The sequence below is a fragment of the Cebidichthys violaceus genome, unplaced genomic scaffold (assembly GCF_023349555.1).
Source record: "Cebidichthys violaceus isolate CVI_PGR_0920_01 unplaced genomic scaffold, fCebVio1.0.p SCAF_6, whole genome shotgun sequence".
NCBI classification, from domain to species: domain Eukaryota; kingdom Metazoa; phylum Chordata; class Actinopteri; order Perciformes; family Stichaeidae; genus Cebidichthys; species Cebidichthys violaceus.
Genome location: NW_027176816.1, coordinates 1516827 through 1541375, shown reverse-complemented (window position 1 = coordinate 1541375; position 24549 = coordinate 1516827). Strand labels below are relative to the sequence as shown.

Genomic DNA, 24549 nt, shown 5'->3' with positions numbered 1-24549 from the left:
TTGAAGCACACAATACACAAACACAATGTCACTTTATGACCTGGGGTTGTAACACTTTGTACTCTATGTTGTCCAAAATAACACAATGACGTTTGTTGTGTTTGCCCTTTTCCCAATGTCCCAGACCCGTTCATAGCCATTCTCTACCAGTCCACTAGATGGACTGGACTATTCCTGGCTTCCCCGCCCACCTGCTCACCTGTTTCCAATTTATCTTGTTAGCCTCGCAGTATATAACAGTCCCATTTTCGCCCATTCCCGGCCAGTTTGTCAAAGTTGCACATCCCTTGCCAGCCAGCCTCTGAACCTTGCAACCTGAAATGTGCGACCTGTATCCTGTAGGATCTTAACGACGGCCCTGCATACCTGCCAGAACTTTCCCCTGCCCCCTTTCCTGCTATCCTGTGGATTCTTTACAACTCTGTTTGGGCTTGCCAGTAAGCTTACTTTATCGTGCCTTCAATAAATCCCTGAACTGTTGCTGTCTGCTTTTTTTCCTCACTCTGTTGCCTGTACTTAAATGGCCTTGACAGGCACCATAAGTAATTTCATTGCAGTATCCAGACTGTATCCTTGCAGTTATTGAGTTAATTTAAACTTTGTAAGAAGCAACAGTCGACAGAGAAGTTTAGTTATGTTCTGTCTATATAATCCCGTTTTATATGCCTGAGACAGACTGTACAAAATGTGCAACAAACACCAACCTGCACACATGAGTGGAGTGGAGCAAGCACATTCACTTTTTGAGGACATAGAGGGGTAAGAGGCACAAGGCTCCTCCCTGAGAGTTTGTGAAAACATTCCAGCAAAGTGAGAGCGGTCAAAGAATTGGGAACTCTCAGGGCGGCCTCTTACTTGCACTCTATCCTTCTCACGTCTTTGCACATGTACGTATACTGTATACAAAGTGTGTATAGGTTGTGTGAAGCTCTGAGGACAGTTCTGGGAGGAAAAGCCTGAAGAAGCATCTAAACTCTGGACAAAGAAACTCATCTGTCCCCATTGATCGGCTTACAATGAAGCCGGTGTTTGTCCTCCTTGTTTCCACTGCCTGGACTTTGACTGGAGCCCAGTATTACTACCAGGGGCTAATGGATTATCTGGAGAACAGGTTGTTGGCTATTGAGGTAAGAAGCAATACCCATTTTTTAATGACTAACAATTGATCAATATACTGTAGTTTTCCACAAATTAAGTGACAGCAAAGACATCCCTGAATCAAAATAAGGTTGTATTGCCAAGTAGGCTTTCGCATACAATTTTCCTTGGTATCTTTGGTGCATAATAGTGAGAGAACATTTCTAAAAACAAATACTGCAAAACAATCACATATAAACTAGACAAAAACGACAAATGTATTAAAGAATATGTTCAATATCCAGAGATAGTAATCCAAAGAATTCATTAGAAATTAGAAATACAAGTTGATATGTGTTCCTGACTACGTCCTTTTATGTGGATTGAATTTTTCAACTAAGGCAGTCCAATTAATGCAATCTCTGCCTAGCTCATCAACTTTGCAGGGGCCTCTGAGAGAATATCAGTCGACGCATGCAGCTTCTGTCCAACAACATTAACGTTTCTTCAGTGTTTTAAAACAATGACACATCAGTAATGAGAACAAGCTCAACCATTGCTGTCAACCTGTGAAACATCCCAACTTCCTAATGGAAAGATGTGTTCTGCAAAGGTAGAATTATGCGGTGTTACAACAATGTGCCTCAGGGAAGGATTCAAATTGCTGAGAGTTCAGTATTGTGTTTTTAAAGGGAGGTTATGAGACAGCAAAGTGTGTGTAAGACTTTTGTTGGCTTATGATATGAAATGCAAGAGGATTACATGTCTGATTTGTAATTTCAGTGAACTCTCATTTAAATAATTATTTTAATGTATTCTTTTGGTGTATATTTTCAGAGTCGGAAATGTTTCTTTCCATTCTCCATGCTGCTGCAATGCAGAAATGACAATCTTAAAGCTGTTATCCGCATGAAATGAATAGTCTATTTACAGCTAAATCCTGCTCTCTTCAACCCCCTGTGGTTTCCCTCCAGTCTCAATTCCAATATGCTGGTTTCAACGTCTGCATTGATATATGAACACAGCAATTCATCAAATAACTTTTCATTGAACTTTCATTTCCATTTGACCACAGGCCCACAGCAAGCAAAGGGAGAAAATTAATCTGTTGCAGAGGAGACAGTGGAGAAGGCCGCCTGTTATTAAATCTTGCTCTAAATAATTTATCTGTCACTATGACTGTGTCATTCACACACTGTGAAACTGTATTCCATTTGCTGATAGCGATAATGCTTTGTAAGAAAACTAAGGGATATTGTCATTTCCCGATTTTGTGCCTCCTTTCTCCTTGATCCTCCGGTTTGTGACCCGGAATTCGATCTCCCAGCACTCCAACTTGAAGGATGTAAAAATTCCTGAAATACATCTCGAAGAGCAAGGAGGCTTGCTGGAGGAGCTATAAGCGAGGATACACTGAAGTCTATTCGGCACCCGTGCCACATGTCTGCTCAGAGGCAAGAATGCCCATTTTATTAAATGCGTGGACATTTCGTCATATAAGTCGATATAACGGAACTTGTTGGCAAACTGTTGGGTATTTAAGCCTCATTCCTTTAGAGTCACTTTCTTTTAGCTCTGCTTTTGGTCTCAACCAACTTCCGTGGGTAAGATTTGTCTCTTTAGCTTATGTTCAGCTAGTTGCTAACAGTGTGTGTCTGCTGTTTGGTGCTGAGCAGGTAGTGTAGAGTGGGTTTTTAGGATAGGCTACATCTTCTGGGGACCATGAATGTCTGTCAAACTTTTGTGTCAATCCATCTAGATGTTGGTATAGGTCCCTTGGAAAGTGAAAGCTCTGATCTGCTGGTGACCATGGAAAGGTCACAGAGATTGTCAGAGTTCAGTGAGAGTCATCCCCTGGGGATCATAAATGTCTCTGAGAGATTTCATGACAATTCATATTTCAGCCTTGGGATGGCGGTGCGTGTCCACCACTTTGGTCCTGACGGATATATCACAAACACTACAAGATGGATTGTCTTTTTTTCTTCGTACAGAAATCCATGGTCCCCAGAGGATGAATCCTACTGACTTTAGTGATCCTCTGACTTTTCCTTTAACGTCAGCATTAGGTTGACAAAAATGAAATTTGGTACACACATTTATGTTCCCCTCTGGATGACTTGGAATAACGTTGGTGATTCTCTGACTTCTTATACAGCATCATCATCGGGTTCAAATTTGAATCAGTGTAAACTGATATTTTGGTTTTATACGAAATGCCTGCACAATTAACAACATTATCATCAGCTTCAGCTTCAGAGTTTAGTGCTAATTGGCAAATATTAGAATGCTAGAACACTAAAGTAAGATGGTGAACACAGTACACATTATACCAGCCAAATATCCTTCTGTTAGCATCGTTATTGTGACTGTTAGCATGCTATTTAGCTCAAAGTACCACTCTCCAACCTCACAGAACTGCAACCATGGTCATATGCCTTCACTTTTATTGCTGGTCAGGACAGCTGGTAGTTTGAGTGAAAACTAGGGAAAAAACCTCATCCTACAGTTTATTCTAACACGTTTTTTCAACACTTGTTTTGCTCTGCTCTCGTCTGGTAGGACCGCATGCTGTTGTGGCATGAGCAATCCCACCGCTACCACACAGAGCAGCTGGATTTCAAAAAGCTAACTGCTGAGGCCATGGATGGTCTGAGAAATCAGCACAGCATGATGTTCAAAGACCTGGAAGGAGCTGCAGTCCGAGTGGACCGGATGGAGCGAGAGATGGATTACGTGGAGACCCAGACCTCCCCTCGGGCCTGTGTGAATAAGGCAGACAAGGTGCTGGAGCAGGGAGCCTGGAGCCTTCAGGAGAGCAGAGGAGAGGAAGAGGGGGAAGAAGACTGGGAGGAGCTGCACTCCAGAGTCTCTGGTGAGCTGCAGGGATGTACTTACACACTTATTCTAAACGTGCTCCACGGGATGGCTGTGTTTGATCTTTAATTTTCCTTCATGACAGAGCCCTGGCACAGTCAGAACCTATGGGATATATAATATGCACTGTGTATATATATATATATATATATATATATATATATATCTGTGTTTGTGTGTGTGTTCGCATCAGGCTTTAAACCACCCCTTCTGTAGAGTCGCTGTCTTGGAAAAGCAATGCTTCTGGAAAATGGGAAACAAACACAGTGCTGTTACAAGTCATTTAACCGAGTGCTTTGAGTCAGTGGGCAGAATGTTTTCCAGGAGAAATATGGCTTCATGCAACTCATTTATTTCAGCAGAGCTACTCCCCTGCATGCGCTGTTTGAGCACAGCATTTGTCTTTATAATCTTCAGATCCCAAGGCGTGCTGCTACAAACAATGTTGAGTCGGTCATTTGCTCTGTATAATACAGGGACTTGTAACCCTTTTTTAAAGCGAGATGTGGAAAGTTGTGAAACACACATTTTTTGTATTCCACGAAACAGACTTTATTTCATCAGGTTTCACCAAATTAAAAGTTCTGCATATGATATTCAGAGCATTAATATAGCAGCAAGCAACTATTTGCTATGTAAATATACAAATGAGTAAGCTGAGCAGAGAATGAAGTTGTTCTCCCGACGTGTGTGTTGTAATCAAAGCTTCTCTGGGCTTCGATTACATGGCCGGGCCGGCCGACTGTGAGCGTGCTCAATAGGCTCGCTCATGGCTGCCGCTCTGCTGCACTGCGCTCATGCATACTTTGGTTACAGCTGATGCCCATCCTCCATGACTATTACCATTGAGAGGCAATTGACATGCTATGAATTTCCCATTTGGCTCCTTCAAGCAAAAGATCTATATCTTGAATTGGCAAAATCATTCTTTTGGTACCATTTGGACTCTTCTTGCAAAACCAAATGAAAACAAATATAGATGTCTTCATTATTTGGGATGACTTAAGACAATCAATAACACATACATTCAAGAATTATCTAGTAATATCATAAACTGTCTGCTCAGAATCATAATGCCAGTCATGCTTTACAAAATCAAGGCAGAGTTCTCTCATTCAAAGTGGATGATGGTGCAATGCAGAGCAAAGGCTTCTCTATTAGTCTCTGTGTGTGTAAAACCTCCTGTGCAATCTGGAGCTGTCTCTGCAGAGAGGAGGGACAGGAAGCTGCCCTCAGGTCAGCGGTGTTACTCTCCGAGCTCATATTCGCTCTGAACACAGTGAACCATTGTAAATGTCTGTCAAGTGACCCAAAACGAACTTTACTGCATTGTAGCAACCCATTTCAGATTTGTGAGTCCAGTGTTAATTTCGCTCCAGGAGACATCGGGGGGAGGGGGGGGGGATGTCTTTTTTTGTGCTTTTTAGTGAAAGCCTTGTATTACTCTTCCTTTTTACAGGAAGCATCTTCCTGCTGTCTGTGTGCTGCTGCACTCATTCCTCCTCATAAGTCTGTGTGTCCAATATCCCCCTGACTGTTTTTTTTGCCTTCATTTTGAAAGCCAGATAGTGACTGCTGCAGGCTGCTTGATGTTTTCCAAATGTAGGTTGCAAATACATATTTCATCTTAGGAATGGCACTTTACAGAAATATCCTAATGGAACTAATTGTGCCAGCTGGGAGATAAAAATCTAAATGATTGTGAACTTGATCTTGATTGTCAGTGCCCTGGCAACATGAGCTTACAACCTAACTGTCATCGCACGTTGATTCAAATACATTTGTTGCTTCACAGTTAAATCAGTTGGAGATATTTTCAATGTTTTCTGTTTCTTTTAACCTCAAAATTCAGCCTCTTATGAATCAGCAGAAACTTGATAATGGAGCTAATTGTGACCGAAGTCTCTCACTCCCAACTTGTCAAACACCAGCGGTTGGTCGGTCAGTGCCCCTTGGCATCTAATGCCAACGCATTGCAGTCTCTGCAATGCGGTGGGCTTTCAACTAACTCCAATGTAAACCCTCACACGTGATGATTATACGGTCGGAGCGACTCACTAGTATGAACAGCGAGATATGCCACACGGGGTATGTGAGAGGGCAGGTGGATGGGTCAAACAAACACGGGACTTTTGTCCAGGAGACTACTGTTTGTGACCCAAAACTAAAAGAAAGGCTTATTGTTTTGTCACGTTAGAGACGCGTCAAAGAAACAGCCGTTGAGAGGTATTAGAAATGCTTCCAATCTCATACATACTGTATAACATTTTTAAGGCCCTTAACCTCGACCACTTCTTACTATTAGCAATGTGATGCTTCATGAACAAAAGTTTCCGCCAAAGTAAAAACTGTTTTGGTTATTTGGTTTTGTGAGATTAATCTGCCTCCTTATGTGAAACTAAATCACTGGATATTGATCTGAATTGACCGACTGATTTTCCAATTGTAGCTTGAAACCGATTTCATTTAGCGCAATATCGTGTGTGTAGTTATTAATGGCATATTTACGACCATTAACGGTGATATTAAAAACATCAGTCAGCGGTTTCAACGAGCTTTTCCACCACCTAATTAGCTTTCATTCATTATTCCCATATGTGTGGGTTATGTGAATAATGGAAAGCTTGACGTAGCAAATACAGCAAACAGTCTTTTAAGCACAACAATATAGTCTTTGTGTTTTCTCTCATTGCAGACTGTGTGGAAATCATCTCTGGCATCAGATCAGTGAAGATCCTGAAGAGAGTGGGCAGTCCCAAGGGCATGTGGACCAGAGACCCCAGGTCGTCCAAGGTTTACGTCTTTAACGGGACATCAGGGGACAACATCTACCAGTTCAACTCCGTACAAAACTTTTCCCGATCTCCTGGCGTCACCAGCAGCCGACAGATCAGGCTTCCGTCTGATTGGAGAGGTCCTGGCAGCACCGTCTACGACGGCTATTTGTACTACATACAGCAGGAGGACGATACGGACATGCAGGTGGTCAAATATGACCTGCTGAGTGGCTCGGTGACAGACGCCGCCATGTTCCCCGTGGAGAGCCACGCCACCGTTTACAACCTCAACCCAGAAACGGTTGCAGACCTAGCCGCGGATGACGAAGGCCTCTGGCTATTGTACGCAACCAGCGACAGTGAACCGAACATCCACCTCGCGAAGATGGACCGCGCCTCGCTCGATATAGAACAAATCTGGGACACCCGGTGCCCAAGGGAGAACGCAGAGGCGGCTTTCGTAGTCTGTGGGACAGTCTATGTCGTCTACAACACGCGCCTGGCCAGTCGGTCTCGAATCCAGTGCCTTTTTGACGTCAACGACATGGTCATCAGCGAGGAGGCTCCTCTGATCTACTTCCCCAGGAGGTACGGAGCCCACGCCAGTCTGAAATACAACCCAGAGGAAAAACAGCTCTACGCCTGGGACGATGGCTACCAAATCATTTACAGACTGACCATGAAGAGGAAACTCCTGGTGTGACGGCAGGGAAGCAGTGTAAGGTTTTCAAAGGCAATGAGAAAAAAATGGGAGCAGTACATTTACACACATGCACACTCTTTAAACATGGTAAATTTAAGGCGGATCAGCCATAACATCGCACATTTTTAAGCAAAAGAAATAAGCCTTTGAACTATTATTTATTCATTTGATTCTGTTCTTGTGTGTGTTGTATACCAAAAGAAACATGAAAATGCCCCTTAGAGGCTGTGAAATCGTTCTGCTATGTGATGCTTTGTGTCCACTCCCCTCATTTAATTTGACCATTTGATTCAGGAGAAATCTCATTTCCTTTGTGCCCGCTCCTGCTTGTTAAGCGCACTGGCTGTGTTGTCATTATATGCTGTGTTTTATTGCCCCAAAACTCACAGCGCGGAGACCATTTTTGCATAAGTCTTTTAATCAAAGAAAAAGAAAAATCATATCACAGAACTGATAACACAACACACCCTTTGGGAGGAAAAAAACAACAACAACAAACTGCTGTTGATTTTCAGACTTGAAACAAAAGAATGAAACAATTTGTGACTGAAATAATGTCTGCCATTTCAGTTTACTTTATTACACACCGGGTCACTCATATTGAGAGTCTTGATAATGGTCGAGGAACTCATAATAGACTTGCCTCAACTAACAACTGTTGATGTCAGTCACCAGAACATTTTCTCAAACATTTCTATTATTACAAATACAAAATGTTCAATAAAAAATTGGAAATTCAGTGCTATCATAACAGCTGGAAGGAATACAAGATTATATCAAGAAACATTACAATATTAGGCAAAGCTAGCAGGTCTTGAAAGACTCCATAAACCGAGGCAATTGATTTAACAGGTTTCTTCTACTATGAAAAACACACCACATTTTCAAAGAAATATGACCTTTGTAAAGCACATGTTTAAAACACTGTTTCAACACTAAAATAAGATATTAGAAATCTATGAATAATGCCATTAGGGATGAATATCACCATCAAAATAACTGTGTGAATGAGAGCAAATTTCAAACTGTCGTGGAGGGGTGTCTATGCTATGATGGATTACGTCAAGCATGAACTGTGCATGAACAAATGCACTGACTCATTCTCGCTATAACAAGTGCCAATTAGAGAAATGCCACTGCTCTGTAGACGCTGACCCGTCCACCCATCAGCTGCCCCCGCGCTGTCGTCTCACAAACACACACACACTGAGGTACTAAACAGCTCTCTCTGGGTACACTTACCCATAAAGGAAATGGCTAAAACAGATCCAGCTGGGTCTGCTGAATGCATCTGCTCATGTCTTGATGCATGGCCCCTAATTTCCAAAACTCTGTGATATATGGCATATTCATCATACAGCAGTTTGAGCTGTAACATCGCTTGTCCTCCAGTGAGGCACCAGAAGTCTGGACCAGTCTAAGCCACGGCCAAGAACATTCTCACACATCAGATTAAGTTGCTGTTTCAGATAATAATAATTCACTCCGTGAATGTTTCGTGGCAGTTTTCCTGCCTGATATCACATTTGACTCAACATTTCCTGGCCCGAATGAAACTGATGCTATCTGTGCTTGGCAATTACAGCAAAACAAAACTACTGTTCCTGGAGGAAAATCCTGTAAATAGAAAACCAAATGATTATGTTTTATTCTCATTGCAAAGATGTGGACCCTCAATTATGTAATATTTTAATTAAAAGCTATTGATGCATTACTTTTTTTCATCTGAGCAGATACAGCATCAGTTACAAGACAGGTATCCTGGCCTTAACTGAAATTTTGTGCATATTTTACTTTATTAAAACTTCTAATTATTGTAAAGTGAGCAAATATTATGCAGGGACCCTATCCTGCACCAGTATAGAGGAATTATACTGGTGCAAAGATGTATGATAGAACAGCGGTGCTGCAGTCTTTTTTTTAATCACATCAAATATCTACAAAACAAATCTATTATCCACATGTTGCAGGTCAAGCATCTGGGTGGCACGTTAAAACAAACGTTCTCCCTGTACAACAGTATGAATAATGACATAAACATCAAGAAAGTTGCATGTTTCGAAGTTCAAAAGACAAATATGTTCACCTTTTTCAAAGTTTAGGTTATTCTCAATCATCACCACCAACAAGCTAAATATATTCAAAATGTCAGTATTCTTTTTTTTTTTTATCTTTCCCTTTTAATAATATATTTTCTGGTTTTCCGCTTAGAAAAACAAAAACATACATACAGTAACCGGCAGACGGCTGTACATGAAACTATAGACATCCATCAAAACCTGTTCAGAAAAAAAGAACGAGGGAGACAAAGAAGTGCTTTTGAACAGTGTTTGTCTAAAGGAAAACATGAGTGCTTATGAGTTTTCATCTGGAAGAGAAGCGTGAGATTGCTCCAAAGCAAACGCGAAACAGAGAAGGAGGTAAGGGTGTGTTAAGTGTGCTCACAAGTTCCCTGTTTACAGAGCTCCATTGAGAAAAAGCTTGTTTCTGTTCATGTTTTTTTTTACCTTTTCTTTTTAGTTGGTGTTCAATGACCATTTGTCTCTTTATCAGGTCATTTAAACTTGTACACCTTAACACTGCAGTCAATGCGCTCTCATGTGAATATCAATAATCCTGTTATTACTTTCTCTTTACTTACAACTTCTTGTCTTGGCTGCTGAAGAAATCACACTAAAGTTGCAAATTGTCTAGTTGAGAATATTTTAGTTTCTGCTGATTCAACCTCACCTCAGTGAGCTTCGGATCAGATAATTGCTTATGTTCTTGATGACACTGGAAGTAGAGTGAACTCAGCCGGAGCTTTGAAATTCATTTCAGTTTTGCTGTTCATAAACAATAACGACGAATGGAGTGGTTTTACATCTAATAGTTCCAAAATGCTACAGTTCGGTATTGGGGTTTTTTTTTCTGCTTGTACAGCACTTTAAAATTCAATGAGAGAAAGCTGGAGAGATTTGAAATTGCTTCAGATCCAGTTTAAGTGTCTTTTTTTACTCCGCTGTGAAACTTCTGCTGCTCTCATGGAGCAATATCTGATGTCCAAGTCATTCTAACAAAGAGTCTCTGCGGCACAAAGCTAAATCTTCAGCGTCTCCATCTGAGGACGCCAAGATTCATTCCACTCAGCTCGGACAGCTCAATTTGAATTTGATGTCCAGCCAAACTCTTCTGAGGACAACAATGGCGGCTCTGGTTCATCACAACACCCACATTTCAAACCCTGAAACCCCAAAAGACTGCACTCAGCACAACTAACTGACTTGACTGTGGTCCTAGATCAGTTCCTGGGAGTGCTCTGGGACAAGACTTGAAGGGAAGGGAGGGATAGTGAGAGAGAGAGGGAGTGACAGTGGGGTTGTGTTCTGCTCAATCAGACAGACAGGAAGTGGATCAGCAGGAGGGAGGAAACCCCCTTCTGGGCTGCTGGGTCACAGGTGGCTCTGCTCAGGGACTAGCAGGGGGCCTGGGTGAAGGGCATGAGCCTTGGCTGTCAAAGCTGGCTGTCCTCGCCTTCCACTGCAGGACACAAAGACACATGGAAATGATTCATGACGCACATGCTGCTTCTTCTTTTTTTTTTTTTTTTTTACAGTACTGTTACTCTTTTTTTTTTGCATTTAATATTCCAATTTATGAGGGTACAGGAATATAATTGCTTGGGTCCAGACCTTTGAATCAGCACACTCAACACAAAAGAGACTGAAAGCACTGATACAAGGAACAAAGACTGAATAATGAATATATCGACAAGATACCCGCATTACGTCTCATCAATAACACAGGCATGATGTCATCAACATCTCTGTCTTGGATTTTTATAATGTCAAAATAACAATAACATCAACATCAAAAATAAACGCATCTAAATATAAATGCAGAGAATAGAGAATAAATAAGTAAACAAATAGATAAACAAATAGATCATTTTAAAGTTATCTATATAGATGTAGTATATATATGAATTGACGTACTTCTGTTGGAATTCCCATAATGCTTCGGGGGATGTAAACAGGAAGTGTAAAGTTTCCGTGGAGCGTGCTGATTATGCTGTGGGCTACAACCATGGATGTATGGCTACAACTTGAGTCACGTTTTGTTTACATTGTAGACACTTGGCACCGTTAATATAGTATGCTGAATTAGCTATAAGCAGTTTTTGTTGGCAATTTACTTATTGATGCACCCTATGTTGAAGAGAATTTAAAAACGGAAATTATTTCAGGAGGTTCAAGGAGCGTCTTTTTTCCATGTTTTCTACGCAGATTTATGGACGTTTACTCGCAATGGACATCGGAAAGAGTAAGTCACATTAACTATACAAAATATTTGTTCATCATGTCTGTGTGTTCAGATTTCACTGAATTATGAGTGAGAAAGAGTCCGTCTTTTGACGCAACTACCTTAATTGGCACCAAGAGCTGTTCGACAGCCATTGTTGCTGCTGCAACTGTTGACAGTGTTAATTATTAAGCTACAATAATGGCCACCATTATGCACCTGTTCCTTAAACTCTACATGCTATATGTTGTTGGCCTCCTAAACTGCCCTCACAGTTTAATTCAAACTGTTGGAGCAGAACCATCTCAGCCCCTCATCCTACATGATCCAGTAAAATGACTCCAGTCCGGAACCTACCTCCTTCTCAGACTTCTTGGACTCCAGCAGGGGGTGCCAGTGTGCAATGGGCTTGCGTGGATAAGCCAGCATTTCGTTCCAGTGGTCCCTGCCAAGTCCCTCGGCATGGCAGCCAACCCTCATCACACCAATGATCTCATTATGACCTACCCTGTGGGGACACACACGTACTGTATGAATACATCTGACTTAACCTGACAAGACATCTCATACATCAAATTGTTTTTTTTTCTCCTCCTAATTGCAAGAAGGGCATTTTGGTAATAAAAGGAGACACAGATCTGAATCTGGCTGTCCTGCCAATTTGATACAGTGAACCTGCAGCTGATTGTCTTTGTGACACTAGAATTGACTCATCTTAGGGAGGAGTTCTTTGCTCCATTAACAATGCCTGAAGTGTAATTGAAATCCCCTGTTATTGGCACAACCTTATTTAATCCTCGCATGAGAGCAGGCAGTAAAGAAAACACAAAGAGGCTAGGTTTCTAAACAGCGTCTTGTCCTTTTATACTACACAATAAAAAAAAAACAGACTGACCTTTAGCATGCGTGCTCCCATTCTGTCAGCCGTCTGCACTGCATGCACTTCTTCCCTTTTTTCATTTCCTGTTATAGCTTCACATACTAAAACGGTACTGTATAGTGCACTACTCTTTCTCTGAAGAACTATTCTAAATTTGAAAATGAGGAATAATCCATCGTTTTTCATTCAAGATCCCCCACAGGCCTATATAATAATCACTTTCAATGACAAATGACAAAAATTTGGTATCTACGAAAATGCAAATATTGTTCGTGTTTAAAGGCACGATGAGATTTGTCAATAAGAAGTAAGCATATTCATTGTGACATCATCCATTGGTTTGTGGACTGCGGTTTTGAAGCCTTAAGTTTGGCGTTTTGGCTGTCGCCATCTTGGATTTTGGGCGGCCCCATCTTGTTTTTTTGCAACGAGTGAACGGAAGTGACTATATTTGGATTGTAGAGGAGTAACGCCGTGGTAGAGACGCCATATATGACTCTGGTAGCGACCTGTCAATCACAAGGTAGCCACATCCTAAAGCTAACCTAATTTATTGTCTATTTTACTCTAAATGAACTATGCTGTTGTGAAGATACCTGAAACTAGCAATTTACTGTACTAAGGTAATAAATCAAATGAGAAGTAGGGTCGTTTTCTCATAGACTTCTATACAATCTGACTTCATTTTGCAAGCAGAGGATTCGACCCCTGATGGCCAGTAGAAAGAATGGAAGTTTAAGGCACTTCAGCATTGGCTTCATTTTTTTATGCCTGGAATTGTCCTCAACACAACAAAATAAAAAGAGAAAATACAGGCAGAGGGCCGGGTCTCTAGACACCGCCACATGCCTCAGGTGGTTAAGTGATGATTGAGAGGGACCATTTCTGAATGAGGCTACAAAATCCTGCTCATTGTGCCTTCAACTACCAGACCTAACATTTTCTCTTTCATCACTTAAAGGTCCATTTTCATTGTGTCTGGCACTGGGTATTTCAAATGACACACTCAAAATTTCAATCTTTGGCATTTGAATTTGAAAACCGACTTCTCTGCGAAAACATTCTGCACGGTGAAGGTAAATCCTCCAAGTGTGTCAACAATTACCAAATCCATTTTCGAGTAGCGGGGACTCGCTAGCATTACATTTATTGTCCTGATCCATTGGTTTCAAGTTAGATGTTTGGATTGTACGTACAAGTCGTAGTCCATGACCGAGATGTGCAGGCTGACATGGTCCATACTGTCTGGCGGGATGTCGAAGATGATGGCCTCATTGTAGGTGGGATTCAGAGTGTTCTTTTTTATGCTCGTCTTCTTCTTTTTCAAACGTCTCCCGTCACATATGAGCGACACCTTGACGTAGGGATCTAATGGCGGTGAGAGGAAACAAAGAGGAACATAAAAATAAGTGATAACTGCTGATAATTAAATATCATCATGTTTCAAACTAAGTTGAAGGTTGAAAAGAAACTCCCAGAGCGAGAAACAGAGGTTTTTACAAATGTTTGCCTTGGCTGCAAATCATCTTCAAAGATGTCTGTGAAGATTAAGCCATCAGTGATGTATTTCATCACACAGTGTCTGTGTGTGTCTGTGTGTCTGTGTGTGTGTGTGTGTTTTCTACTTAAGCATGAAAGCAACCCTTGAGGACCTGGCATCAGTAATGTCCATAAAAGTAGATGAGTCAACGGCTTGTGTAAACACAGAGGGCGAGAGGACATAGATAGCTTAAACAGCATGACTGAGAAAGCTTCCTGATGAATGCTGATTTCAATCTTCATCCGTCAGTAACAAATCGCCTCGTATGATCCATTATGCCACGTTTTAGTCCAATGCTAGCTGCCCTAAATCCATAAACGACAAACAAGAGTGCTTGCTTTGCAGCCTAATATGCTGGAAGGCACAATTTGATAGCTGTGGGTTTACAATGCACAGATTAGAATAATGGCACAAACCCCTCAAAACTCAGGGGATTGAAATCGGGTCTCTCATTTAAATCGTCAATAAACACGAGAGTAAGAAAACGCCACATTCACTCCGAATTACACCTGAACCCCGGCATTTAATGCACAATAAGTGTAACATTTTACAAGTGATATCAGTATTGCCGGAAAAGTGGAATGGAAAACCGACTGCCTGCAACTATTTGCTGACAATGTCTTAATATTGCAAGTGTTGATTATTAATAACTGCTGAAATAAACAGCACACCGCCGTAGGGGCGACTCTGTTTCTGCACATTATCTGACACACTTACAATTGGAGAGTCAATTGATTCATGTTGAGCCACTGCAGCTGTAAAGGAATCACGCTAATTCATGCACACAAGCACAGTTAAACACAAACACACCTGAGTATCCAGTGATGTCCATGGCCTTGAGGTTCCTGCACTTGATGACAGTAAGTGTGAGTCTGCCTGCGGTGGGCAGGTAGCATAGTGAGAACATGACCTCCCCAAGATCAACACTTTCCTGTGAAAAACACACACACACACAGACACACACACACACACACACACACACACACACACACACACACACACACAAGCAAAGAAATCTCTTTCAGTTTCACATTTACATTCAACACAGTTGCTTTGATCCAGAGTAATGCACAATAAGAGGCGCATCCTTAAAGGTATGTTTCTGGGATTAATTCTATATTTTGCCTAAAGTCTGCTTGTTGTAACGCGAGAGCAAACAGAAAGTGAAGACCAGTGGTTGAAGAAGTACTCTGATATTTTACAGTGTAGTACTATTACAGAATACTAGTGTGAAACTTCAAAAAGTCCTGCATTCAAAAAGTACAAAAGTATTTGCATCGAAATATACCTAAAGTGCCAAAAGTACTCATTCTGTAGAGTTATTATTATAATACTGGATTATAATTATTAATTCCTGGGCTTTTATGATAAAGCTTGTAAATGTAGGGCTTAGGATTTTAACTACTGTACTTTATTTACAGCTGGGGAGCTTAACCTTTTAATAATATATTACAGATTATTAGTTGGTTTATATTTTGTTTTAATAATCTAAATCTGCAAAGTAACTAAAGCTGTAAAATAAAGGTCAGAACTACATAATGTTCTTCTGGGTAATCTGTTCTCCTGCTCAAAATGATTGTGAAACTGCAAAAACATGGTACATTTTATGGTGGCCTTTTGTTTCCACGAGTAATAAAACTATATTCACACAGCTGAGACTAGTAAACTGGCTAATTAGAGCACAGACTACAGACACTGCAATATGAGTTTGTTGTTTGGTAACTGCAGCTTTGTTTTTTAGAGCAGGCACAGAAGAGAGTTGTGTTGAAAGACAAATGGATCATGTTTTTTGTTGTGAAGCACAGTGCTGCGTCTTAGAGAATGAGTTGTTTTGCTGTCATTTTGTAACCCAGGACAATACAAATCGTAAGGTAATTTTGGCTAAAATACACTTTCTCTGCAGAGATTTAGACAAGAAGATGTGTTGACTGTGGAGATGTTAAAAGCTTTCAGTTCAAAGACATTTTGTTGCAATCAGTGGGGTGAGAAAGCTCTTCTTTTTGTCATCATGGTGCAACACCGCTAATAAGCAAAGGTTGTTTTTTCATTTCCGTTTGTGATTAAAACAAATAAGATTCAACGTCGCAGAGGAGTCACAAATGAGTTTTAGAGGTGCGGAAATCACAATTAGTACATCCTTATTGTAGTCAAAACTAATGTCTTCATGCTTTTTAAACGTATTGTTTTTACTATTCCAAAAAGATCTTTGAGAAAACATCAGAAGAGCTCCTTTTCTTCTCATCCGACTGGAGGGGCGTGTCAGTATCTGGGTGTGATTGACAGCAGCTAGCAGGCAGCTGGAGAACCAGCACTCAGAGTGAAGGCCACACCGGCATTTAAAAGGGCCAAAGTGACATTTAAAGGTGCATTTACATACTATTGAATGTGTTGTTGCTGAGCAGCTAATTAGCTGTCCAGCCTTCACTTTAGCAGTGAACTGTTCTCTGGTGGAGGCTTGTTTGGTCGCTTGTTCAGTCGGCTACGGTGCAGCACAGGAATAGTGTTCGTGTTTGTAAGTTGGATAAGAAGGAGACTTAAGCAGGAAAGCTAATGTGTGTTGTTGTTAAAAGCCTGTGCCTCCTGTCTTGTGTAGCAGGCTGCTGTGTGGCTCAGTGTGACCGTCTGCTCTGCCTATTACAGAACACTAATGTTATTGCTCTATCCAAGATTTTATAGGCTGTATCGAAATACGTTCTCCATCTAATGCTAAACTAGGTGGCGCCATCATGAAACCAAAAAATATGAATTTTCTACCTTTGGTGTCTGCTTCCCCCCCCTCTTGTAGACAAACAAATGCAATTTAATTTCAGTTGCACTTTAGCCTTTGAGGGAGCCGGGCTAGCTGCTTACCCCCTGCTTCCAGTCTTTATGCTAAGCTAAGCTAACCACCTTCCAACTCTCACTCCATAGTTTTTGCAAAGAAAAGAGATTGTTCTTCTAAACTTGCATTTCTTAATGACTTAATTGTAAAAATAAATATAAATCTGAAATAATCCTAATTATAACAGAGTCTTTCCTTTTTATTAAGAACATAAATCAAAATGAAAGGTGCCGCAGGTCTTTCCATCAGCACTACAGAGCAGTTTAAGTGAGAAAAGGAAGCTGAACAACTGGGCTTCACTTAAAGTCCTTGAGGTTATTTAGCGTTAGATGTCTCCTTGAAACAAATTGGTTTCATTCTCAACTTCTGGCCGACCTCCTGAGCAACTCTTTTGCCAGACGAACGGATTTCATCAACAGAAAATTAAAACAAAAAACAGAGAGGACATTTTTGAGAATTAAATCAACCCTCATGTAAAATTGTTTTATAGACTCGAAAATTACTTTTGAGACGAGCACAACCTGCCCACTAAAATATTAGCTCAGACAGTAGTACTGTGTGAGTCCCTACTGAGCTGATGAGAGTCCTGTTATCTGTAACATGTGAGTTCTTAGCCCCATCCAGCAGAATTAAGGTCGCTCAGACCCCTAATCACCATGAATGAGCTTGGCGAGAACCCGACTGATTGGCAAATTCCAGCACGTCTGTCTCAGCGCTGCAGTCTTAACGTCTCCTCACACATACAAGCTGCAATTTGACTTTCTCTGCTGTGGAAGTGAGAGATTTCGTTTGAAGGGTGTGAAGGTTCAGCCATAATGTGAGAGCGCAGCGGAAATGTCAAGCGTTGAAGTGACACTTTGATTGTCCTTGTAGAAACACAGGCTGTTTTGGTGCCAGTCCGTATCATCTGTTCTTGCGTTAATCATATTTTCGCCACGCTAGCAGCTCCAATGATGTTAGTCTGTCGATCGGTCGTCGGGCCAGTCCACCACTTTGATCCAGACTGAAATATCAATATCTATAATTATATATAAAATGAAAAAACAATTTGGACAGATTGATGGTCCCCAGAGGATGAAGTGCTGATTCACTTGTCCTCATAACGTCATTATCCTATGAAATATCTTACCATCTTACAGATACTAAATTTCCTACAGTCATTTGTGGCTCCAAAATGTATCCTAATGATTCTGGCGATGCCATAAGTTTCACTCTAGTGCCACCATGAGGGTGACATTTTTGGGTAATGATACTCCTATCAGCCCCAGCTGTACTTTGTGTTTAGTGCTAATTAGTCAATATTAGCAGGCGTCATCATTTGCAGTTTTAATTAAGTGAAATGTCACGACTGCCATGAAATTTGGTACAGACATTTCATCTTGCACCGCCATCAGGTCAAAGTTTCAGTTTATACAAAACTGCATAGGGAGTTTAGTGCTAATACAGCAAATGTTAGCATGTTCACACACCAAGACAGTAAACATTAATTTGCTCTTTAGCGTGTTTGCACAGTGGCATCAGCATTTAGCTGCGAGCAGTCAATTACACATCTGTCACTGCCTGTATTTCTGTTTTTATTGCTTTATTTATCACACACTATTACAAAGAATAACTATGTCTTGGTTTGGTTTTTCAGCAAGGTAAATAATCGCCTCCATTCAAGCCACTGATTAGCATGTTAAAACCTTCCCCGAAATAATTTATTCAGATCGAACATGCAAGAGAAATCTGAAGTCAATAAGTAAACTGTTCTCCTCCGGACTCTTTTTCTTGGTAATGCTAGGTAATTGATGATTATCTCTCTTTGATCTATGAACTGAGGAAAGCTGCTGGCTCTTTTAATTCACCATCTCTCCCTCTGCTAAATACTCGAGTCTCTTCCACTCACTGAGAGTTATCAGTGTTAGTAAAGCAGCTTCTTTATCTTCCACAAGACTTCCATCACACTCCACTTCACGCATGTTTTTTTTTCTTTTTTCTACTGAACCCTGCCGTCTGTGCATCCTATGTGTTGCCAATCTTGAATTTAATGTGAGCAAGGGATTTTGTCATAAAATCATTTCGTGGTTCAATAAAGTTTGTGTGCCAAGGAGAGGGCCGTCTGCTTTTCTGCTTTCTAAGCAATACTGTTGATATTATTGAACAACCCTTGAAGAAGTTCAAGTTCAACAACTGGAGGAGGGGAAGCTCTCACGTTAAAGGACTCTGTGGAGGTGCCTAACACGGTTCCAGAGAGAACACTTTGTTTCTGAAAATGGCCGCCGGACACAAAGCCAAAATAATTATCCTTTTGTGTTTGAGATGTTAACGCCTCGTGAGATCAGCCAGTCCCTTTCTGTATTTTAATAAGAGACTATTTTGTTTTGTAGAATAAATAATGGAAGTATGTATCTGGTTTTTGATAATGCATTTGCTGTTTAATGCACATTACAGGGCTGTAGACAGGATTTAAATTACCCCAATTTCCCCCTTACAGCTCTCAGAAAATGTTTGTCGAACAAAGGTCTATAAATCTTTTTTTCAACAAATGACATTAAACTAACATCACTTTCCTTTGTTTTTGTTGGATAGCTGGTATCTTTCTCTTTTTTTTCCTTCTCTTTTATTATTTTATTTGATATGGACATCACAGTAACATTAGAATTGTAACATACAGTTATGCACAGAGACCAGATGCACTGTGTTTAGTGTTTGTAGCAAAACGCTAATTTACAACACCTGTCCACAGGAGGCCTTTTGAAACCACAGGAGGCTTTTTAAAAGCTTTGTGGAGCTACTGTTGGACTGAAAGCCTGCTGTCAAGACGACTACCTTGAGGTTTTCTTTTTGGACAAACCACAAACAACAGAACTTGAACAAGAAGTCTTTGACGAACACCCCTTGAGTTAACCACTCCAGACCTGTGCTTGAGCCAGCTGCTGATGCAAACCTAAGGTAAGCCTCAAACAACCCACTACCAGCCATCATTTTCTTCTTTCACACACTTTTTATGTTATAAGTTGGCAGTAGCACAACAGAGTGACTTTGAGCCAGAAGCAGACTTCTGAGATGTCTATTCTCAACGCAATGTCTACGATCCAATTTCCGCCAAAAAATTACATTGTACAGATTAAACATGAATTCCGAGCACCAAAAATAACACACAGCGGAACAAATTGAATTTCAAAGTAAGAAAAATACCAAACTGTCCAAACGCTGCCTGCGGCGTTGTGCTGCCAAAGAAGTATCAACCATTTAGTCGAAAAGAACTGGAATCAATCTGTAAAATACCACAAGTTATAATTGTACATGCACCGTACCTAATGTCACTTTTGTCCTGTGACATGCCAGATAAAGTTTATTCAAACAAGACGGCCGTGTCTTAAACAATGTGGACTAAAAAGAGAGAAAAGCAATATTTTGAAATCCCGGGACTCACGGTCAAAATTGCATTTTTTGCTACAAATTGTAAAGTAATACTCCGCTGATATTAAAACAATTTCCAGAAAATTTCTACATGACCGCAGTGTGCTCATAAGTTGATTTGACCCTGGTTGAAAATGGAACTCACATACATTGTAATGCGTACAGTGAACTTGATCTCACCAGTCTATGATAGATGATTTCAATATAATTGCGTTTGTACAATTAGTCATTTGATACTGAATCTAGAAGAAATAGAAAAGGGGAATAGATTCTTACACTGGTGGCATATTGGATTTCCCTCCATATGTTCGTCTCCCTGGAGAGGTCCGATGTCTCAAACAAGTTGTCCAGCACCACCTCACCGATCATATCATGCCTTGAAAACCGGTCAAAGTCAAAGACGCTCATATGGAGCTTCCTGACCGCGAGCTCATCGTAAGGCACAGGAAACTGGAAGCTCTCATCGAATGTGGGGTTGAGCGTCTTCCGGTGGACGCGAGTCTGGAACTTCTTGCGGTCGGGCAGCAGGTAGACCTTCACGTAAGGGTCAGAAGTGCCACATAAGTCCTTGGCAGGTAGCTCTGCTGCCCTGAGGATGTTGACTATGAGGGCCTCGTTTTCGTAGTCGTACTTGAGAGAGAAGTTAATCCTGCCACAGTTTTTGCTGCTGCCGTTCTTGGATGAATCCTCTGATTCCAGAGCCTTCTGCTGGTAGAGCTCTGGCTGAATACGGCCGATGCCGGTTGACTTTTCATCGTCGACTACGTAGTCATTTCCCAGGTCTAGACTGCCTACCTGCATCTGCCTGGGCAGGTGTCTTTTGAATGAATTGTGCCTGCAGGGACAGAAAAGACAAGAAGAAAGAAAGGAGGAGTGACTGACAGGGAATGACTTGTGGGATGTTTTGACGAGCTGTAGTGAAGAGGAGCAGGAAAAGCCTGAACTTGGAGGTTTTGAATTGAAGGGAGGGAGGTTTTGAATGCAAATGCCCAGGCACACCAAGCTGACCTGTAAGAGCTAGCACTGACAAATGGTGATGGATTGTGTCACCTCTATCACCTGACTTCTTCTATTAAAGTTGCAATTGATCAAAGACAACAGCTAACGGCTAGCTGAGTTATTTCCTGTGTGAATGGGAAAAAAATGAGTCGCCTGTGGCTTGTGTTTATATTGTTTTCTTTTAAATGTATGAAAACTATTTCCCTAGAAAACTAGCATACTATTCTCATGCCACTGTCGAACTGCTGTTATATACTTGGAATACCGATTGTGAACAATGTGAAGATAAAACTGCCCTAAATAACAACAAGAGCACCAGGGGGTGACCAGTGCTTTGCTGTGTCAGGACCCTAAATTTAAATTGTCCAGCTTTATTCTAAGCACAAATAAGTGTGCTTTTTTTTTTTTTATAGTCTAGCGGCATAATAAGCAGAATGGACTCCAGATGTCAAATGTGCACTTCTGCTAGTATTACAGCAAAATGTTTTTTTTCTCCCCTCTGTTCTATTAATTCTCATGAAGAAACCATCACATATTATTAGCCTTACCATTATGACTTCCAAAGAGATGCCTATGAGGCAACACAATCTACAATATTTAATAATATTCAACTTTTTTGATACCAAATTGCTGAGATGTAAAATTTCTACCCTCATTAGTGGTGCATTACATGTATTTTGTGCCTACTTACTTGAAATGTTCTAGCAGTGAGGCGCTTTTTGATTTGCATATTTCTTTCTTTATTTCATTTTGGATTAATGGACCTTTTATACCGCATGTCTTTGTGTCGTAAACTCTGCCCATGTCGGCATGCATATATGTATCCCTGAGCATATTTACACACGAATAAGCACAGCACAGAGTCTTAAATGAGTGTATAGGACTAACCGAGTGGAGGAAGCCGGCTCAGTGGCTTGCCTCTGCATGCGTTGCGTGCGGCGCAGGAAGTGCTCCCTCATGGAGAGCTGCACATCGGTGGGGATGTCGGGAGATGTATGGCTTATCTTTACAGCTGCCTCCAGGAAACCCATTGAACCCATGGGGTCCTTCACCTTCTCTGTCGCCATGGTGACCACCGGTGGCTGCTGGGGGCTGGGCAGACGGAGAGGCGACTGCAGCGGGCGGTCCTCTGGGTCACGGGCCGGGGTGAGGGACGGACTGGGGAAATGGGCCTTAGTTCGCCGAGGCACACGGCACAGCTTCCAAGAGATGAATGTAAGGAGGCCCAGCAGGGCCAGGCCGCAGACCACAAACACACAGAGGAAGAGGCCAAAAGAAGCGCCTGGTGTCGAGCCACGGGAACCCCGAAACAGAAGGTCACACAATATGGACAAACAGATGGTGATAACAAGGGTGAGAGAGGAGAGAAAGAGAGAGACGGTATATTAGGACATGATTCTTCTGGTGCTATATCGGTGGGTTTTATATGAGGATAGCGAGACAAGTATAGGGGAAGATGTGTTTCATAAATATTTAAGTAACTTCCATTAGTCTTCAGTTCAGCCCAGGGATAGGGAAATCATATTTATGTAAACCGAATTGAAATGTGACTACGCACTCATGCACACAGACGATGATTTTCCATGACGTTAGAGGGAAGAGTAATTATAGTCTGACAAATACTAAGAACAAAAAACACAATAATCGATTTGATTTAGCCAGCCAAAAAAATACACGGGAATAGAACCAAGGTGTCAGGCACCTTCCTTTATGGATTTTTTTTTTTTTTTTTTACCATTAAACAGATACATGGAACTGGGCACAGTCAACCTTATTTATTTTCCAGCATTTTGATTATGCTTCCTGGGGAAAAAGCAGCATACAAAGACCTGGAGACGAACCAAGAATGCTGACAAGCACTCTTCACAGGGACCGAAGGGGAAGAGGAAAAAATACAGTCCTGCATCTCTGGGTTTTGCATTTTGGGACACCTGCCAGAGTTGCTCCTTTTTTTTAATTTAAAGTCTTTGTATACCTACCTCCACCTGATACTTGGCACATTTTACACGCTTTCCGGCCGGGATTCAATTCAATTCTCTTCAATTTTGCACCCTGATTGCTTGAATTTATCTACAGTAACTCACACTGAGCAGCGTCTCTGTGGCCTCTCAGAGGATCCCTCAACTCCTGTCTGCACAGAACACTCCAGAGATAGCAGGAAGCTGCTTCAAGGCACATTGAATTAGCTCTTTCCTAATATTTACTCGGCTCAAGCTTTCCTCATTCCAGCAAAATATGAGCATCGACGAGCGCTGAAACCTGCAGGTAGGGGTTCGGTTTGGAGAGAAAACGTGATTTATTACATATGTGGAAAACCAGTATTACAATTCTCCACTTAAGTGAAAGTAGAAATACCACAGTGGTATAGTGCTCATTAGAAAAGTAAAGAGCCTACATTCAAAGTCTTACACAACTAAGTATTTTCAACAAAATGTACTTCAAGTATCAGCAGTGGTGGAATGTAAATAAGTACATTTTTACAATATTTCCACTAAATTTCTGAGGGAATTATTGTACTTCTTACTCGACTACATTTAACTGGCATTTATGGAAACTAGTTGCTTTAAAATGAGATTCAAATCTTTAATTTCATCGCTTAAAGGATTAAATCAGCAGTTTTGTCTTATGACACCTTGCCAAAAAGGTCTAGTTGAGGTCCCTTATCATATTTCAAATGTCTATGAGTTATTCACCCAAAAGACATTTCCCCTCTAAGCCTCTCAGATGGTATTATTTAAATACAGCTTTTAATATTTTTTCATAAAAACGGGGTCATCAAAAGTAAAAGTACTCATTATGCACCTAATGGCTTGTAGAGAAGCAGAAGTATAACAATAATTCTACCTCTAGTTTTTGATGTCAAATGGTCTTAAAATTCTAAATAACTCACTTACAATAATAGTTGTCTGACAAACGTTCATTGCTTTTGTCTCTAAATTATAGTTCATCAAAAATATTATAGAAAGTCTCTCATTTACCACCTTTTGTCCTCACAATTTAAGAGCTTTGATGTTAAAAATTCAAACTAGAGTGTCCACCAAGAGGAATTTATAGCTTAGCCAAGCGGTGGACAGGATTTCATGTCTGGAGGATTTATGCCTGAGGAGGATTTCTCAGCTGTCCACAGCTCTGGCCTCTCTATGTCATCTGAAATTTCACACAGCTCCCCACAAAGCTTCCTCTTGACTG

At 41.0% G+C, this 24549-nt stretch overlaps 2 protein-coding genes across 2 annotated transcripts in view; one reads left to right on the top strand and one right to left on the bottom strand.

Moving 5' to 3' along the window:
• Positions 1-843: 843 nt before the first annotated feature.
• olfml3a (olfactomedin-like 3a) lies at positions 844-7677 on the top strand. The gene is made up of 3 exons (XM_068732847.1): positions 844-1127; positions 3640-3952; positions 6650-7677. Exons 1-3 carry the CDS (start codon positions 1017-1019, stop codon positions 7432-7434), a joined length of 1209 nt encoding a protein of 402 aa, XP_068588948.1. The 5' UTR covers positions 844-1016; the 3' UTR covers positions 7435-7677.
• A 640-nt stretch (positions 7678-8317) lies between these two features.
• Positions 8318-24549, bottom strand: part of syt6a (synaptotagmin VIa) — a 31562-nt gene continuing 15330 nt past the window's right edge. Inside the window, exons 3-8 of the mRNA XM_068732699.1 lie at positions 22249-22642; positions 20638-21196; positions 14946-15066; positions 13792-13963; positions 12073-12223; positions 8318-10953 (exon numbers count right to left, since the gene is read on the bottom strand). Of these exons, the coding sequence (XP_068588800.1) occupies positions 10882-10953; positions 12073-12223; positions 13792-13963; positions 14946-15066; positions 20638-21196; positions 22249-22642 (1469 nt within the window). The 3' untranslated portion in view covers positions 8318-10881. The remainder of the gene's footprint in view (positions 10954-12072; positions 12224-13791; positions 13964-14945; positions 15067-20637; positions 21197-22248; positions 22643-24549) is intronic.

What these genes read in the sequence shown, in the direction of transcription:
- olfml3a (XM_068732847.1), top strand. Translation starts at nt 1,017, where the DNA reads ATGAAGCCGGTGTTTGTCCTCCTTGTTTCCACTGCCTGGACTTTGACT. An exon ending in ACAGGTTGTTGGCTATTGAG is followed by an intron (nt 1,128 to 3,639) that starts GTAAGAAGCAAT and finishes CTCGTCTGGTAG; the next exon opens with GACCGCATGCTGTTGTGGCA. An exon ending in GCTGCACTCCAGAGTCTCTG is followed by an intron (nt 3,953 to 6,649) that starts GTGAGCTGCAGG and finishes CTCTCATTGCAG; the next exon opens with ACTGTGTGGAAATCATCTCT.